This window comes from Haliotis rubra, unplaced genomic scaffold, assembly GCF_003918875.1.
Source record: "Haliotis rubra isolate DU_JTF1 unplaced genomic scaffold, ASM391887v1 Scf150, whole genome shotgun sequence".
Classification (NCBI taxonomy): domain Eukaryota; kingdom Metazoa; phylum Mollusca; class Gastropoda; order Lepetellida; family Haliotidae; genus Haliotis; species Haliotis rubra.
This window is the reverse complement of record NW_025765448.1, coordinates 1,478,257-1,498,052: the sequence shown is the minus strand read 5'-3', so window position 1 is coordinate 1,498,052 and position 19,796 is coordinate 1,478,257. Positions and strand designations below refer to the sequence as shown.

The following is a 19,796-nucleotide window of genomic DNA, read 5'->3' as shown; positions in this document are numbered from 1 at the left end:
TCTTTTCAGGAAGAGTCAAACACTTCTTTTCAATGAATAAATAGCTTTTTATTCATGGGTATAAATGTACTTCAGCACAATGCTCTTTTTAATAAGTAGATCCCTCTCAAACTTAAGGTTTATGTGCATGGACCAGTGTTAGGGCAATATAAGTATGACCTATGACTTTACTGTTATATAGATATAGTGATGGCTTAATTATCTGGGTAATCTCAATAACTCGATAGTTACTAAGATAATAATTTGTGTCTGTGTACAAAAAGTGCAGTCTATGTATAGCATCAGCTATTATATTTATGTAAGGACAAGGGGAACTTTTGGGCTGAGTTATCTGCCCTTGGTTTGAGACTGACCTGTAGACTGCCAAAGTCAGAATGACCCAACATGGATCTCACCGTATTTATAGGTGTGAGAAAATGGTCACATGTCAGTTCTAGACCAATCAAATTACGAGATATTACGTCCCGTTACGTCCTTATTCTTTGGAGAATCTACTTTCACAACATGACACCACTGAAATATCTCAGGAGGTAATCAGGTTGGAAAATGACTATTTCTACCAACCGGTTAATTATGGCTAATTAATTCATTAAATGCCTTCCAATATCATAAGATCAACAATTGCGTCGCTCTGCGTCTTGCTACGTCCTTGCTGCCTGCTAAGGGGACGTAATAACAACAAGCAGCATCGGCTGGGAATTATGATGGACAATTCAAAGAGGAAGATTACAGATGTCAGGAGGCAATTGGAGTTTATCTCACACATAAGATGTTTAAAAACATGGCTCAGCCCCTTATACAATTTGACAGTGGCACTGGAAGTCATATTTGTGAAAAAACACGTTCATAAATAATGATGCTGAACATCGCGTATGAATACAACAGTGAGAATCACATAGTTCCCGTTGTCAGAATTAACATCGGCTTTGAAACATGACCTGGTACATCACCAAATACAATTCTGGGTTCCTCTGTACGTAATTCACAAGATTACATAAACTTTACAATGCAAAACACTAATCTGAGTCAAAAGTAGCGGTAACCCCGTTGCGAAATAGACTGGCTGTCACAAAGTTAAAATGTCGGGCGTCACCAAAACATGTAGTTCGGCCCTGATCACAAATTCACCAAAGAATGGATAATTAACGAGTGTCAAGGGATTATGATCAGTTTGTCGAAGGACAAGGTAAGATTAATCCATATCTGATAGCTAGTTTTCTTAACTTGACGCTTAGAGCGAGGAAATGTCAAAAAGTTACAGTCAATTCAAAAACTCTTGAAAAGGTAAACAAAACCGTTCTGATGGGCGACATTGTTGACATTGACTCTTACAAAGTACAACTGTTCTAAACAAATAGAGTAATGTGATGGCACTAGCTTATGATGTCTTACGAATGGCAATATCTTATAATGCTCAAAACAATATGCTACGATTTTTTGCTAGATTTCTTACCACAACACATTTCAAAACACTGAATTACGTGAAAACGAGGTTGCCAATAATACTCGAATATAGCTGCAAAACTAATTACACGATAATTATAATAATAATTTCTGCACTGCCATAAACTATCAAAATTACAGATGGGAAATACCTAAGGGATATGTCATAATGCCTAATCATTTACAAGCTTTTATAACTAAGAATTTTGCAATTAATATGCAGGAATAATATCTAACTATTCGTGATGGCCATCACAATATTGCTGGAATATTGTTGAAAGCAGCGTAAAACTAACCTCAAACACACACTCCAGTTACACTTGTCCTCATCACTGGTTATGACTGAACATAACTACAGATAATACTTTTCACTATTTATGTCCATAGAGTAAGCGAGTTTGGTTATATGCCGCTTTTAGCAATATTCCAGCAATATCACGGCGGGGAACACCAGAAATGGGATTCACACATTGTACCCATGTGGGGAATCGAACCCGGGTCTTCGGCATGACGAGCCAACACTTTAACCACTAGGCTACCCCACCGCCCCTTATGTCCATAGACAAAATACGAACATTTTAATGTAATCATTATTACTGTATCATTACATGCATTTTAAAGTTATAGCTAATTTTGCATCTTAGTAACTGATTTGCGTGATGAATTCTTGAATTGTGAGCGTCCTACTGAACAAATGCAGTTGTAATGCAGGATGAGTTACTTCCCTTTATATTACGGCATGCCTGTGAATATTCACATCATGTTTGTGCTATTTGTTTGCTTCATATTTGACTAAAAGTGGGCAGTGAAGATCTGGGTTAAAATTGGTGTTCAGCAACCCTTACTTGTCATAAGAGGCGACTAACGGGATCAGGTGACTCGGTTACACGTCTTCATATCCCAATTGTGTAGATCAATACTCAAATGTTGATCACTGAATTGTTTGGTCCCGACTCTATTATTAACTGACAGCCACCATATAGCTGGAATATTTCAGAGTCCGACATTTAACAACAAACATGCAAACAAACAAAACTATAAGTGCCATAAAATATCTGTGAAAGACCTTGAATTTGTTCAGGCTTCCCTCCTTGCCATCTTGTGGACACCATGTCTTCTGCTTCAGATACACAGTGTACCTGCAATTCTACATGCTCTTCATGTTCTTCTGGATGATGAACTTCGTCATCGCTCTGGGACAGATGACCTTGGCGGGAGCATTTGCTTCTTACTACTGGGCTTTTGACAAATCCAAGGATATCCCTTCTGCCCCTCTTGCGTCCTCCTTCTACAGGGCGATACGGTGAGTGTGTCTTGGACTATGTCAGCTTACATTAGACAGAATACAGTCTTGAAAGTAGTGGGACTCACATAGCATTGACGAAGGTTGGTTCCGTTCCAGGCTGCATCTTACTGAAAGATGTTTAAAGTATGGTACTTGTTGTTACCCTGTGCAGTGTAAGAAACTGACTTTTCTGCCCACTGTTCTACGGGACATTAACTTTTCAAATCCTCTAGCCCTAACAATTGAAAGCTAGAAAAAAAGAAGATAACTTTTCCGCCGACTGTTTCACAGAACCAGTAACTCTGCTGATCCTAGCAAGTGTCAGCTGGCCCTGTCAATATTCATAACTTCATAACAGTAAAAACGATATCAGTATAAAGATGGCATATTCTTATACTCAACACAAATATGTTTTTATGGATGTCAACTTGTTTATTATGAGGAACACAATGTTTCTGAGTATATCCTTACTCCTTCATCAGGTGAATGAAGGAGTAAGGATATACCCGAAACATTGTGTTCCTCATAATAAAGAAGTCGACATCCATAAAAACTCTCTTCCTTATGTGTATCACTTCTAAATGCCAGTCAAAGACAAATATATTGCATAAGTATTATGAAGAAATTCAGCGGCCACTGATAAGGGTGTAAATATATTTTTCCGTAATGCATAAATGAAGTTTTTGTCAGTTTTTGGTTTTTAATTTATCTCATGAATAACATAAATATGAATTCTGCTGATATGCAAGACAGACATTCATATCGTTTTCTGAAGGGATATTTAAAAAAGTTTATAAACATTTTATAACTTTATTATATTTGTTAATTGTTTTGCTCAAATATTAACAGGTCCAAACAATCTTGGGGGTTTTAGAATGCTTTCAAATTTCAATTACCTCCGGACCAGCTGCACATTTCAAACACTGACGCAGTGGTGCTAAGCATGAAGGGGAAAGACATGATAAAACAGGGACTTCCTGTTTCAGGACTCTATTCTATGAATTTGTCTGAGTCTGTGATAAATATGTCTGGGTGGGTGTCCATGTTAATTTGTGTGGGTGGGTGGGAACTACAAACTGTACAAGGAGCCACATCAATGACGCTTCCTGTTTCTGTTCCAAGGTATCACCTGGGTACACTTGCATTTGGTTCCGTCCTCATCGCTGTTGTTCAGCTGATCCGGTCTGTACTGGAATACCTGAGTCGGAAACTGAAGGGCTCGGAGAACAAGGTGGCAAGATTCATTGTCAAGTAAGGCTCAGTTGTTATATACTCAGTTCCTACAATTTAAAGATAAGTCAATGTTGTGCTTGGTTGTCCTGTATATAATGACAAAATATCCATGAAAATAACATTCACTAACTGATCAAAAACTAAATTCTTGGTGAGATCACTTAACAGTCCAATATTGTTGGGACTCAAGAAGACGCAGGTCACTATTGGACAGTATTGGTCTGCAGCAACTCATGCATGTTGTAAGGGGTGACTAACGGGAACAGGTTTCCAGGCATGCGGACTTGGTTTATGCATGCCATTGTATCCCCAATGTTAATTATTGAAATCACTGGATTGTCTGGGGGCGGTGGGGTAGCCTAGTGGTGAAAGTGTTTACTCGTCACGCCAAAGACCCGGGTTCACTTCCCCACATGGGTACACTGTGTGAAGCCCATTTCTGGTGTCCCCACCATATTGCTGGAATATTGCTAACAGCGGCGTAAAACACAACTCACTCACTGGATTGTCTGGACCAGATTGGAATACAGTGCACCATCGTATTACTGGACAGTTGCCTAGTGCCAAGCAACAACAGTCCAAGTCATGGAACATTTTACCATAAAGGTCCATTGTTCTTTTTCTGTACAGGTGTTTAAGCTGCTGTTTCTGGTGCCTGGAGAAAATCCTCAAGTTCATCAACAAGAATGCCTACATCATGGTACGTGTCTACATATTGACATCAACATCTTAGTGATACAGGGCCGTGTGGGAGCCTAGTGGTTAAAGCATTCGCTCATCATGCCAGGTTCGATTCCCCACATGGGTACAATGTGTGAAGCCCATTTCTGGTGTTCCCTGCCGTGATGTTGCTGGAATATTGCTAAAAGCAGCGTAAAACTAAACTCACTCACTCATTCTTAGTGATACTGGGATAGGACTAATTGGCATAAACAGAAAAAATTGTTCAAGGGAAAAGTATTAATTGTCATGATAGCGATCACTTTTTGGTGAACACAAAGATCAGTCTGTTGCATGTTAAACTCACTGCATTGTTGTGATAGCATTGCATAGTGGGGAGCTGTAACTGGTGGCAGTGTGGAGAGCTCTGTTTATGGGTTATCACTGTGTGGAGCTTGACATAGTGGAACAGAAGGGAGATAACTCTGCAGAAAGAATTTCACATAATTCTTCTAGCAAAACATACAATTAAATTAAATTCTTTCTCTTTGTAGACTGCCATCTATGGAAGAAACTTCTGCTCTGCTGCAAAAGATGGATTTTTCTTGATCATGAGAAACATTGTGCGGTAGGTGGAAGTTGAGAGTTTCTGTAATGGACACAGCAACCCTGGCTTGTTGAAATGGTTGATGCGTGTCATCGTATCCTAGTTGTGGTCATCAGTGTCCGTGATAGATTGTCTGGCCCAGACTGGAACATATACAAACTGCATATTTCAGTTTCCTGACTTGTAAAACTGCGATGTACAACTCGTGTACATGTCTCAGCAGGAAGTATTCTTGATCGTGGTATTAACTGGCAACTGGTTCATTTGCACAGTGTAATGATTCTGTCATGTTATTATGGTTGTGGATAACAATCGATTATGGACCTCTGATTATCAATCTGTATATTGGCGCTAGTGGTGTTCCGATTAATTGAAATAATCAAACATTGGTCACACTGACCAAATGACCAAGCAATCGATCACATTTTCTCATAATCGAACACAAACGATTTTGGAACTACTGTTTATGTCTTTGAAACACTTGACAATGGAACATATCTTAGAAGTTGTCAGGGCCGGAAAACTTTTTTTATTCTCAGAAAACTCACAGTCATGACTGAATATTTCTTGAAGACACCAGGAAGTTTATGTACATGGAATTTCGTCATCACTTTAAGTAACAAGTTGCATCATGTTATACTTATCTGCAATACCAATTTGAATTGGAAAATCTGAAAAATGTCGCTAAACAATTTGTTTTGATTGTTTGCATGTTGGTAATGAACCAATCATCAATTGTGAGATTTCAACCAATAATGCAACAGTAATTGGAGCGATAACCAGCACTAGAAGTGCACAATGCACTCTGAAAACTTTGTCTTTAAATTGTTCTTTTCAAATTGATAACTTCATGAAATAAAATTTGATAAAGATTCATATATTGTTGTCTAGCCTTTTAAATCCAATATTGTTTTCATGATTATAACAGTGATGTGTTGTGTTTTCAGTACTTTTGTACTGGACAAAGTGGCTGATTTCATCATGTTTATCAGCAAGCTGATGGTCACTGGAGCAATTGGTCAGTACAAAGCAGTTTTGGTTGACAATTAACTATATTCACTTAAACATTTTCAGACATCGAATTATTTCATGTTCCGGTTTGTTTCCAGATAAAAGGTTTTTGAAATATGAAGAACAAATAATAAAATGTTAAGCTTAAATTTATCTTTAAATGAGAAAAATAGATGAAAGAATAAAGCATTTTGTAATTGTCAATGGTTACATGACCTGTTTATCTACCTTCAGATTTAATTTTCAGAGGAGAGGGCTTATAAAACTGTCATTTGATTCAGCATTTGGAAACTTTTATTTTGGCTGTTTTCACACCATAAACTTGTCAGATTTGTCAATGTAAATCCTCTGAAATTAACTGTCAAATATCTATTAGTTGTGAAGCAAACCATATCAATGCATGTGCACAAGGTGGAAAAATGTCATTTCTCACCTGTGTTCCAAATGTAAACTTAAATATATTCTTCCAATACTGCTGTTACAAATATTCTCTATTCTGCACAGGAGTTGCTGCATACTTTTGGTTCAACGGCAACACCAGCATCCTCCCCAACTTTGTCCCCGACCTCAACTACTCACTTGTGCCTGTTGTGGTAGGTATAACACTGTCTTAATGTCTTGCTGTTGGGAGTGGTATAACACTGTCATAATGTCTTGCTGTTGGGTGGGTATAATACTGTCATAATGTCTTGGTGTTGGGAGTGGTATAATACTGTCATAATGTCTTGCTGTTGGGAGTGGTATAATACTGTCATAATGTCTTGCTGTTGGGTGGGTATAAACTGTCATAATGTCTTGGTGCTGGGAGTGGTATAACACTGTCATAATGTCTTGCTGTTGGGTGGGTATAACACTGTCATAATGTCTTGCTGTTGGGAGTGGTATAACACTGTCTTAATGTCTTGCTGTTGGGAGTGGTATATAAACTGTCATAATGTCTGCTGTTGGGTGGGCATAACACTGTCTTAATAACACTGGGAGTCTTAATGTCTTGCTGTTGGGAGTGGTTAACACTGTCTTACTGTCTTGCTGTTGGGTGGTATAACACTGTCTTAATGTCTTGCTGTTGGGGTATAACACTGTCATAATGTCTTGCTGTTTGGGTATAACACTGTCATAATGTCTTGCTGTTGGGAGTGGTATAACACTGTCTTAATGTCTTGCTGTTGGGTGGGTATAACACTGTCATAATGTCTTGCTGTTGGGTGGGTATAAACTGTCATAATGTCTTGGTGTTGGGAGTGGTATAACACTGTCTTAATGTCTTGCTGTTGGGGTCATAACACTGTCATAATGTCTTGCTGTTGGGGTGGTATAACACTGTCATAATGTCTTGCTGTTGGGTGGGTATAACACTGTCATAATGTCTTCTGTTGGGAGGGTATAACACTGTCATAATGTCTGTTGGTGGGTATAACACTGTCTTAATGTCTTGCTGTTGGGAGTGGTATAACACTGTCTTAATGTCTTGCTGTTGGGTGGGTATAACACTGTCATAATGTCTTGCTGTTGGGTGGGTATAACACTGTTTTAATGTCTTGCTTTTGGGAGTGGTATAACACTGTCTTAATGTCTTGCTGTTGAGGTAGATATAACACTGTCCTAATGTCTTGCTGTTGGGTGGGTATAACACTGTCTTAATGTCTTGCTGTTGGGAGTGGTATAACACTGTCTTAATGTCTTGCTGTTGGGAGTGGTATAACACTGTCATAATGTCTTGCTGTTGAGGTAGATATAACACTGTCATAATGTCTTGCTGTTGGGTGGGTATAACACTGTCATAATGTCTTGCTGTTGGGAGTGGTATAACACTGTCATAATGTCTTGCTGTTGGGTGGGTATAACACTGTCATAATGTCTTGCTGTTGGGAGTGGTATAACACTGTCTTAATGTCTTGCTGTTGGGAGTGGTATAACACTGTCATAATGTCTTGCTGTTGGGTGGGTATAACACTGTCTTAATGTCTTGCTGTTGGGAGTGGTGTAACACTGTCTTAATGTCTTGCTGTTGGGTGGGTATAACACTGTCCTAATGTCTTGCTGTTGGGATGGTATAACACTGTCTTAATGTCTTGCTGTTGGGAGTGGTATAACACTGTCTTAATGTCTTGCTGTTGGGTGGGTATAACACTGTCATAATGTCTTGCTGTTGGGAGTGGTATAACACTGTCATAATGTCTTGCTGTTGGGTGGGTATAACACTGTCATAATGTCTTGCTGTTGGGAGTGGTATAACACTGTCTTAATAAGTCTTGCTGTTGGGAGTGGTATAACACTGTCATAATGTCTTGCTGTTGGGTGGGTATAACACTGTCTTAATGTCTTGCTGTTGGGAGTGGTGTAACACTGTCTTAATGTCTTGCTGTTGGGTGGGTATAACACTGTCATAATGTCTTGCTGTTGGGATGGGTAAAACACTATCATGGTGTCTCTGCTGTGGGGTAGGCATAACACTGTCATAATGTCTAGCTGTTGGGTGGGTATAACACTGTCATAATATCTTGCTTTTGGGGTGGGTATAACACTGTCATGATGTCTAGCTGTTGCCCGGATGCGTATAACACTGTCATAATGTCTAGCTGTTGGGATGGGTAAAACACTATCATGGTGTCTCTGCTGTGGGGTAGGCATAACACTGTCATAATGTCTAGATTTTTAGGTGGTTGTAAAACTGTCATCATTTCTAGCAGTGATATCGTTGAGCAAGCCCAGAGGAAATATTCTCGTATTTTAGACAAAGAATTCAGTTACTGTTTTGTTTTTGCAGATTCTAGTGATCGGCACCTTCCTGGTTGCGACGTCTTTCTTCAACGTGTACAGCATGGCAGTAGACACCCTGTTCCTGTGTTTCTGTAAGTTAGATATTTGTCACATCTTGTGTTTGCTGGTTCAGGCCACAACTTGTCATAATTTTTGGAAATCTGGAATCAATTATTTCAACATTTTAACAGATCATCTTATGTGCCAAAAGAAAGGGAATTTAAAATTGTTTAATCATGACATTTGTGAAAGAGAGAAAGTTACAGTTGATCTCATTCTATTCCCTTGAAGTTTGTCACGATATGGCTGAAATACTGCAGATGTGACTAAAAATGTGACTCTCCCTTGAAGTTCACTGTGCCCTTAATACAAGTCTTGCAATCGCTTTGCCATTTCAAAATTACAGGGGCCGTGTGGTAGCCTTGTGGTTAAAGCGTTTGCTTGTCACGCTGAAGACCCGGGTTCAATTTCCCACATGGGTACAATGTGTGAAGCCCATTTGTGGTGTCCCCCGCTGTGATATTGCTGGAACATTGCTAAAGGCGGCGTAAAATTAAACTCGATCACTCACTCAAAATTGCACTAACTTTGTATTAATTCTACATGCCTACTAATCATCTAACCTACAACATATGATTCCTAAACCATATAGTATTGGTAACTGTTGGAAATGTTTTAGTGGTATTCTTTAAAATGATACCTGTGCAGAGTTACTCTCCTTGTAGGCAGTCCGTCCATTGTTCTTGTTGAGGTAATGTCTTTTGATAATGTGGAAGGTGAGGTGAGGTGAAATTGTGTTTAACGGCGTGCTTGAGAATATTTCGCTCATATGACGACGTGCATGCGTGTGTATGTGTATGTGCAGCTGCTTGTACTAGCCCAGCTTGTTTTATAGTGCTAGCCAACTGAGATACCATGCCGCAGTGAAGCATGAATACCCCACTCAGACACATTATACTGACTCCGAGCCGACCAGTCCTTGTTGTACCCATTAATGCCGAGCGCCAGGCAGGGACCAACAAGTACCATATTTTAACGTCTTTTGGTATGGGATCGAACCGCGACCTTCCGCTCTCCGGGTGGACACTCTAACCACTATATCCACGGAGGCGGTAGTTTGATGTGGAAGGATAAATTGTGCCCCATGGTGTTTCACGGAGCATTTTGATGTATTCATGTTTGGAAATGGAAATATGTGAACCACAGAATAAATGCTCTTGTTGTAAATTCCATGTCTGTGGTTTTGAAGAACTTGGACTGGAAAAGTATTGGAAAGTTACGAGGACAGTTATCGATTTCTTACATAACCTCCACTCTATATTGCGCCACTTTGTACGATGTAACCTTCCTTGTTTCTGTGGGGGGTGGAGTATCCTAATGATAAACTGTTTGCCCATCACGCGAGAGGTTCCATTCCTCATATGGGTACAATGTGTCATGCCCATTTCGCCGTGATATTGCTGAAATATTGCTAAAAGTGGTGTAAAACACAACTCACTCACCCTTTGAATTGTTTCAGTGGAGGACTTGGAGAGGAACGATGGCTCACCAGACAAACCGTATTTCATGAGCACTGGCCTGAAGAAGATCCTGAAGAAGACCAACAAAAAAGCCAAAGTAGACCATAGGCTTTGTCAGATTGGAAGAGGAAGCTCCTGGACATGATAAAATGGTTATTTCTGAAGAAATAAACCCATGTCATATCTTTCAAGTATAATTAGAATAGTCCTGAAATATCAGAAGTTTTGGACAGATTTTCCCCAAGTGGCTTGCTATGATGGTGGAAGACTTTTGATGATGATGAAAAAACCCATTTCTTATATTTAAGAGAAGTGTAATCAGAATATCAGGGTATCAGGACAGACTTTCCTCAATTGACTTCCAAATGATGACAGATCATATCATTCATTAGTTTTAATTGAAAAGTGATATGGTTTTGTTTCATCATGGCTTAATCTAAGTAAATCAGGACTTACTGTATAATCAATATTTTCTCTGATTACTTTTCAAGAAGGGGAAGGTTGTTTCTTTGGATTCAACTGTTGAATTGCCCTATCACTAATTCCGAGATGGTAAACATCCAGGACCAGGCACCACTTTGGACGTTTTCTCCATCATCATGCAGTCATATAACTGAAATGTTGTTCAAAATGGTATAAAACCAAACTTAGCCCCCCTGACTCCTGGAGATAACTGAATATGATGTGCAGACAGACCAGTGTAGAGCGGAAGCAATATTTAGCGAGTCAGTGGACAGGTGCCTTTTCCTCGATTCCTACAATGAGACGACAACCCGGTGTGTTTCGGGTCAAAATAGTTGTCTTGCTCTTCGGGGATATAATATGATGTACATGTCTTTCAACAGCAAAAGATTATTCATTTTTTAGTATCTCGTCTGAATCTTTGGTACTGATAATTATCATTTCATGTTATAATGTATCCACTATCGTCAAAATATATTCAGGTGTGCTACTGTCTCCTGGCTCTGACTTATCCAGTGGATGAGATTTCTGTTCTCTATACAGAGTTGTGTCCCTTACGTGTGCCAGGATTCTATGATCATGTGTTCAAATCTCACATGTTATAATGTATCCACTATCGTCAAAATATATTCAGGTGTGCTACTGTCTCCTGGCTCTGATTTTCCCAGTGGGTGTGGTTTCTGTTCTCTATGCAGAGTTATGTCCCTTATGTGTGCCAGGAATTTATGATCATTTGTCCAAATCTCACATGCACCCTGATTGTTTTATGATTTGTCATCACCATGTGTTCATTAGTTTTAAGAAATGTGAACTCGACCTGTTTCAAGTAGCAGTTTCCTCCCGCATTAGACAGATTAACTCTACCACCACCCGACCAATCAATATGTGTTCCAACAGTGAAACAGGGTGATCTGTATAACCAATCAGGATTTGTCATGTCTGCGTTGACATGTAGCCTCGCCCTGTTTATGTCATGTTGCCAGATAATTAACAAATCATCTCGTACATCTGTCTCCAGATAGGACTCAACCCAATCAGTATTTGGATCTGTACTTCAACTCAGAAAATGTAATCCTAAATTTGACATATGTTAAACTAGATCAGTTGGACTTCATATCTTTGTAGGTGTCGTGTGTAATTGTACCAAGATGATGTGCCATGAGGCTCATAATATCAAGCCTTGGTTTACCAGGCCTAGGTATTTATAGCTGGTATGATATGACTGAAATGACACTAAGTTTAAAATGACTAGAATTTGGTGATGCATACAAGATGCCAGACCAGTACATTTTCTTATTAAAATAATTAACCTTCCTTTGTTTGGCACAAGTTGAAAGAAGTAGAGTAGTAAGAGAGTACCTAATATTCTATTTTGTTCTCTCAAAATCAACTTTGTTTTTTGAGAGCAATAAATTAATAATTTGATATAATTTGTATTCATGAGGGTTGTGATTGAATTTAGCATTATTGATAATATTTTCTTACTTGTTTTCATAGTTTAGATATTTCAATTGAAAGGAATTGTCTTCCAAATCTTTTTCGGTGTATGAAATATTTCTTATAAAAAATGCAGGGTTGAGAAATGTCTACTTTAATCTCATTATAATTGTTAACATGTATGTCCGTGTTATTTTACACATGATTACCTCGAAATATTCTGATTTAATTGTCTTTATTCTCTCGATATTTCAAGAAATTTTATGAAACAATTTTATGATTAGATATAAGTGTTAATGAATGTTTTGATAACATAACACTATACTAATTGCTTATAATTATTATCTTATACACATAAAAACTATGTCTTTCAAACCAAGCTGTGTCTGTTAGAAAGTATGAATGGTAGGGCTCAATCAATTGATTTTTAAGTTTTTCATCTATATGTGTAAAAATATGAGGCATTAGAATTTCTGTTTACTTTATAAATATATTTTTCAAATACTGTTCAAGACATCTGTTGATGTGTGATTGACATTCAACATTGTTGTTTGATAGGACCACATACATTTTATCGTCATTAAGTAAACAAACACATCGACAAATGACGGTGACATGTCTACACCTGATCAGAAGCCGGTACTCGTCCTCAAGTTTAAAGCAAATGTCAAAACATTGCCCAATTGGATTTAAAAATTTGCCATGTAACATTATCACAGTAACTAAAGCCATGTCTTTGTGAAGGTGATTTGCATTTCACTAATAACATTGCCAACTAATAAGAGCTTTGAATATTAAGTTTTACGTGTTTGATTTTAATAAAATATTAACATACCCCTGAATCAAATGATTATCAGAAAATACCTTCTTTTTTTAAACAAAAAACTTTTCACGATTTTTCAGCTTTGGGTTCGTTTGAAATTAGCCCAGTGGTTAAAGTGTTTGCTTGTCATGCTGCAGATTCGGGTTCGATTCCCCACATGGGTAGAATGTGTGAAGCCCGTTATTGATGGTATGTCTGTTACACCAGTTAGAATGTGTGAAGCCCATTATTGATGGTATGTATGTCTGTTACACCAGTTAGAATGTGTGAAGCCCATTATTGATGGTGTGTCTGTTACACCAGTTAGAATGTGTGAAGCCCATTATTGATGGTATGTCTGTTACACCAGTTAGAATGTGTTTTCTCGTCATGTGAGGGTGCAGTATAACCCAGATCAGCGTATCCTTATCCTTATCCTTATCCTCCTTATCCATTCTCTTTACTCCCAAATCCAGAGTTTTGATCTTCAGGTTTTGTCATTCAGCACCGACTGATGTGTTTAAGATGATCTCCATTACTTACTTTTGGATCCTCTGCACCAAGCTGGTGCCTCTCTATGAGTGTCTGTGGAAGAGGGGGCGGTGGGGTTGCCCAGTGGTTAAAATGTCCGCTTGTCACACCGACCACCCAGGTTCATTTCCTCTCATGGGTACAGTGTGTGAAGCCCATTTCTAGTGTCCCCTGCCATGATAATGCTGGAATATTGCTAAAAGCAGCATAAAACCGTACTCACTCACTCACTGTGGAAGCGTCGTCTCTTCTGTAATAGCTACATTTGACAGATACGGTTTAAACATGTTTATTCCCAGAAAGCATGCATGGCTTGATCAGCAAACATGCTTTTGTGGACTTGTTTGAATGCTTCTCTGGATAACATGGTTAACATGCTTCATACCATAAGTCAAGCCATTAGATAATATAGTCAGTGTGTGCTGGAAACAAATAGTAACTAATCATATTATGGTAGCTTAAAACTGTCTGAAAATCAGATGAAAGAATGTTTGTGTTACTTTCAACAGGTTTGTTTAATTTTGAACAATTGTCTTGCCCTTGCATGTGTTTATACAGTATCAGAATGGGGTATTCATGTTAAACCGTGTCATCGTAGAGGGATAAGGTGATATAGTATGATATATAGGTGAGAGATATGTCATGTTATCTTCAATGATAAGAGCAAGCAGAATTGGGCGTTTTCGTTTGATGTTTAACGCTGCACTCAGCAATATTCCAGCTATATAGCAACGGTCTGTAATTATGTGAGTATGGACCAGACAACTCAGTGACTGACACAAGCATTGATCTACGCAATTGGGGTATGATGACATGTGTCAACCAAGTCAGCGAGCCTGACTGATCCTGTTGGTCACCTCTTACGACAAGCAAGGGTTGCTGAAGACCTAACGCAGATCTTCACGGTCCGGACAAACAAGCAAATGGATCAGATGGTTTGGCTCAGTGACATGCTAGATGAAGTATCGTCGTAACTAAATGTTTAATGTGGACATACTATATGTAGATAGTTAAAGGGGCCACAGACCTCCCAATTTTGATGCATATCCCACCTGTGAACATCAAAACACTACAACTGAATTGTTTGGTGATGTTTTCAACAAAATTAAAACACGCTCCCATGTTTTACCTTTAATTTTTCTGCACCTGTGTACATAACGTGGGGACTTGGTTGTGAAGATGTATACAAGTTTCTTAACTAAAATGTTCAAAAGACCTTAAATAAAACACTCCTGCAAAAGGCCATAAGGATAAGGTTCCTTGTAATAGGTCTTTGATCAATGACAATCCTTTGAATTGCCTTGACTGTATCAATGCCTTTAATAGGTGTTTTCAGAACACATTTAAATTCATTTCAACATGTCTGATAATAACTGTTTTGCTGACCATGTGTTTTGATTACTTCTATTTTGATTGCAATATTTCAGGTATTGTGCAAAAATTCAAGTGCGATTATTGATGCCATGATTATGCAACATTTGTAATTTGCAACGACATTGCAATTAATTTACACCAAATGTATAAATGTAGTGCGTTTCTTGCCCTGGTTGTTGTTCCGCAGAACGATCTTGGCACTAAGAGATAACTCTTTAACAAACTAACTCGAAAGTGCCATGATCATTTGTTATATAGTGTAGAGTAGAGCTGTGTATTGTACGTGGCTAGTCGGTTTCTAGTGGTGCTTGTAGTTTTTCGGTATTGGGCAAATTTGTAGCTTAGAAAGTAATTCTCAATGATGTTTTAACTGGGTCTTTTAATTTGATCTGTAGTCTGTTGTAATTTTGTAAGCAATATAAGTGCTTATACAATAACAAGACATCTTTGATCAAAGTGGTTTTAAGGAAGCTATTTCTGGGTGAAATTATTTTTTTAAAGAGATGAATCTATCAAAATAGAAGAAAAAGCTTTTATAAAAACTTAACCTATTTTTCGGTGGATTGTAAACACTACAACATTGGAGTGAAGAAAATCTTTTATATACATATTTAATTTTGTTATTTGTATATGGAGGTTGTACCATATCTGCTTTAATAAGGGCTGCTGGTGCTTAGAAAATTGACAAATTGGAACCTTATTTTGAGAGTGGAACAAACTTGGCTCAAAGGTTGATTGTACTAAAACTATTTCAGAATTACTCCTAAGATATTTATATACCTATCCTGCACTTTTGTTTTCTTTATAAGAGTCTGGAATATCCACAAGAAAATATTGATTATGTAATTCTCAGTCTTAGTAGTGAGTGCCTATAATGCACAGGGTGTTACATCCCTTTCCTTTTATATAGTGAATAGACCCCGTTAGTGACAGTACATACCTTGATGGCAGTTTCTAGCGTTACAAGACCCTGTGCTATAATGATTACTTGAATTTGACCTGGGGGCTCTTATTGGAGCAGACCAAGCAGGGCATTTAATACGGCAGATATGGTAAACAAAGAGAAGATGGAGGAGAGATGAGTACAGTATTTTTTTTTTTAATTTTTTTTTTTTTTTTTGAGTACAGTGTTTCTCACAGGCCTGGACTGAACGTTAAAACACTGTCAGTAGGTGTTTTGATGCTGTTGGCTTTGTGTGGAATATGCATATTTTGTAATGTTTTTGTGAAATGTCTCAAATTCAACATTTCGTTAAATATTCAGTGATTAGCGTTAAATATGAATGATTTTTGTTCACTTATCTCGCTGTTGGGTCTGTTCAATTTTGTTAGTATTAGATGTAGGTTATTTCGTGCAAATAGTTTGTGATCTATTGAAATTGTTTTAGTAGGTTTAAGAGATGATATGACACTTGTCAAAAAGTACATTTTTAAAATGAGATATATTTTTATACAACATTCCAACTTGATTTGGGAACAAAGATATCAAATCTCCAATCACAGTAATTGTGTAGACTTGAGTGCTGGCTTAAGTTAGTTACGAACTGATAGGATTTTACACTAGTCCTTCTGTTCATAGCCAGATTTTTTTAGAGAAATCTCATTATACTCTTTTCATCACGTTTATGTTCAAGTTGTAAATTGTTATGTAGAAGCAGAAAAATATCACAATATAATTTGTCGCTTGTGGCTCGTTTCTGAGGCAGCACAAGTCATAGAGAGTTGCATCCCTTTGTTGAGGCAGGATCCACTGTTTGTAGTTAAAAATTGCACTCTTGCCCCTTATTCTATTATCATGATTAATCAGTTGTATGTAATTTGGCAAATTGAACTAGTTATAATGATCATTATTATTACTTACTCAATTCATATGAGGGTAGGTATCTATTGGATTCAAACACTAATTTATTACAGCTGATGCATGAAACATTAAAGTGACTTTTTTTGTTCCGTGAACGTGAAATGAAGAACCACTTATGAAAAACTTCACAACAGACTTTTTGAAGATATAGCAGAATAATAAACACACCAAAATCAGTTAACATAAATATTGTATTACAATTATACATTTTCTGTCTGACAACACATGGTGTTCCCTTTTAGCGAACCACTGGTGTCCTTAATGATTTACAGTTACCCATTTATAGACCTTTTGCATCTACTTTGCCTTTGCCCTTATGAAATATATTTTGACATATTATCAAGACTAATTATTATCTGGCTTTGGTGAGATATTTATTTCTGATAAGTCATAAGATATCTTGCCAAAACAACTGCACAACTAACTCATTGATCACTAATTATCAGTTCTTGCTCAATTTTGATATTTTAACTAAACATTTCAGCTATTAACATGGCAGTTGATTGTTGTTTTCACTTATTGTCAGCGGAATCCCATGATCGGTTCCAGTTCTAACGTCAGTGGTGCTTCATGTGATAGCCTGCAATACTCAGTTTGATCTAAGGGGGTCACGATTCACTGATATATCTATAAATTTCTCCCAAAGATTTGACACACAATAAACCATATCCTTGTTCTAATTCATGTTTAAATTTTCAATCGATTTTCAATAAGGTTTGTTTACAATATTTTGCAATAATCAAGCTTTGCTTTGCTAAATGCTAAATCTTCTAGCCCTGTTATAAAACAGTGCAAGTATCGTGATATGTATCATACTATAAGTAACATATTTTGTGTATCGATACTGAGGTGCGTATCGTGATACCCCTAGTTTCAAGCAACCTATTACAATACATATATATTCAGTTGCAATGATTACGATGACTATGTCTATGTCCAGTTATGGTGAGCGTCATCAGGTACAATGTAACCCTGTCATACTCTCCTTGGATCCGTACAGATCATTGTACATTTTAAATTGTACATTTGCGAATGTTCATAACAGAAGTGCCCGGAAGAGCAATTCCAGATTAACAGGATCCCCATTAACAGGGTTTCACTGTACGTGTGTTGATAATTTTTGTTTAGTTAAGTGTTTATTGTTCATATACTGTTTATTATTGAAATTATCATTGTCCTGAAGCTCACATATGAAGGTGTGCACATCAGAGAATATTCACAATTGACGTGACAGTCTCCTTAAGTAATGGGGGATTTCCACAATAATCCAGACCAAAATTAACTTGAAACAGATATTCTTTCCCCTTTTGGAGATTCCTTTAATAGTTAATAGTTTAATGTCCATTTTGTCTCAAGAAAAATACAGAGGTTGAAATTGATTCTGAAAATGTCTCCTCCTGTCTTATACTACTCAAAATAAGTTAACGATAATTCTATCCTTCACTATTACTGTAGTGAATTCGGTGTGCTTAACATCTTTTGATGTGCATTGAGCATGTTCTTGGTAACTAGCTGAAGGGTCTTTATCCTGAAGGATCTGTTTTTCTGTTACATAGGATTGATGTGTCAGGTTTTTTCCTGAAATTGTAATTGGCATGTTTTCATTAATTTCCAGCTAAAGCATATAGACTCATGTTCCACATGTGCAGGATGGTATTTCATTAAACCTTCGTTAGCCAGTATAGCTTACACACTAGTCAACTGCGTATTGCTTCAAGCTGCCTGTCATTAGAGATCTTTGTAACATATACATGATCATATTTTAACTTTTTCTAGATGTTTGTACTGGTTATTATCTTGTTACCATATCTATATTCCATGTGAATGATATTGAGTATTACATTTCTATAATAAAATATTCTTTGTCTAGTTTCATGTTGTGTTATTTTTCTTAGCTCCTGTGCTGGGATGTCATTATGTCATGCTGGAATGTCGTGTCACACTGGAATGCCATCGTGTCCTGTTGGAATGTTGTGTCATGCAGGAATGCCGTTTTACAAGCTGGAATGCCACTGTGTCATGTCGGAATGCAGTTGTGTCATGCTGGATGTCATGGTATAATGTCATTGTCTCATGCTGTAATGTCATTGTCTCATGCAGGAATGTCATGTCATGCTGTAATGTCATTGTCTCATGCTGGAATGTCATCGTGTCATGCTGGAATGTCATTATGTCATGCTGAATGTCATTGTCTCATGCTACAATGTCGTGTCATGCTGTAAGGTCATGTCATGCTGTAATATCATTTTCTTATGCTGGAATGTCATCGTGTCATGCTGGAATGTCATTGTGTCATGCTGGAAGGTCGTGTCAAGCTGTAATGTCATCGTGTCATGCTGTAATGCCATTGTGTCATTCAGGAATGTCATCATGTCATGACCCGTGAATGTCGTGTCATGCTGTAATATCATTTTCTCTTGCTGGAAGGTCTTGTCATGCTGTAATGTCATTGTGTCATGCTGGAAGGCCTGTTATGCTGTATTATTATATAGGTAGTATTTTTTCCTGTACCACGATTGGTCAAAATACCATCACATGATTGACTACAAAACACGATATTGACTTGAGTTTTCTGATAAATTACGATATTGACTTGGGTTACTAAAAATAGACAAGGAATCCCGTACGAAGGGCTTCCCCCGCTTTTCAGCCAATCAGATCACTCGGATAGATGGCACGGTGTGTGCATTAAAAGTTTATGTTAAAACCCGTTTCTCTTTCATTATATAATAAAACAATTATAGACTCTTGTAGAGGTCGATATCGGTTTTTATTGACCTGAGAAAAACAATATCGACCTCGCAAGCTCG

At 37.6% G+C, this 19,796-nt stretch overlaps 1 protein-coding gene and 1 long non-coding RNA gene across 2 annotated transcripts in view; one reads left to right on the top strand and one right to left on the bottom strand.

Moving 5' to 3' along the window:
- The window catches only part of LOC124270268 (choline transporter-like protein 2), a 60,194-nt gene extending 49,309 nt beyond the window's left edge, over positions 1 to 10,885 (top strand). The window contains exons 15-22 of the mRNA XM_046705303.1: positions 2,570 to 2,746; positions 3,851 to 3,979; positions 4,592 to 4,661; positions 5,176 to 5,249; positions 6,176 to 6,246; positions 6,744 to 6,832; positions 9,007 to 9,091; positions 10,519 to 10,885. Of these exons, the coding sequence (XP_046561259.1) occupies positions 2,570 to 2,746; positions 3,851 to 3,979; positions 4,592 to 4,661; positions 5,176 to 5,249; positions 6,176 to 6,246; positions 6,744 to 6,832; positions 9,007 to 9,091; positions 10,519 to 10,664 (841 nt within the window). The 3' untranslated portion in view covers positions 10,665 to 10,885. The remainder of the gene's footprint in view (positions 1 to 2,569; positions 2,747 to 3,850; positions 3,980 to 4,591; positions 4,662 to 5,175; positions 5,250 to 6,175; positions 6,247 to 6,743; positions 6,833 to 9,006; positions 9,092 to 10,518) is intronic.
- LOC124270271 lies at positions 380 to 16,396 on the bottom strand. The gene is made up of 3 exons (XR_006896711.1): positions 16,289 to 16,396; positions 10,087 to 10,094; positions 380 to 390 (listed from the first exon to the last, which is right to left on the bottom strand). It is a non-coding gene; the product is annotated as an uncharacterized LOC124270271 (long non-coding RNA).
- Between the last annotated feature and the right edge of the window lie 3,400 nt (positions 16,397 to 19,796).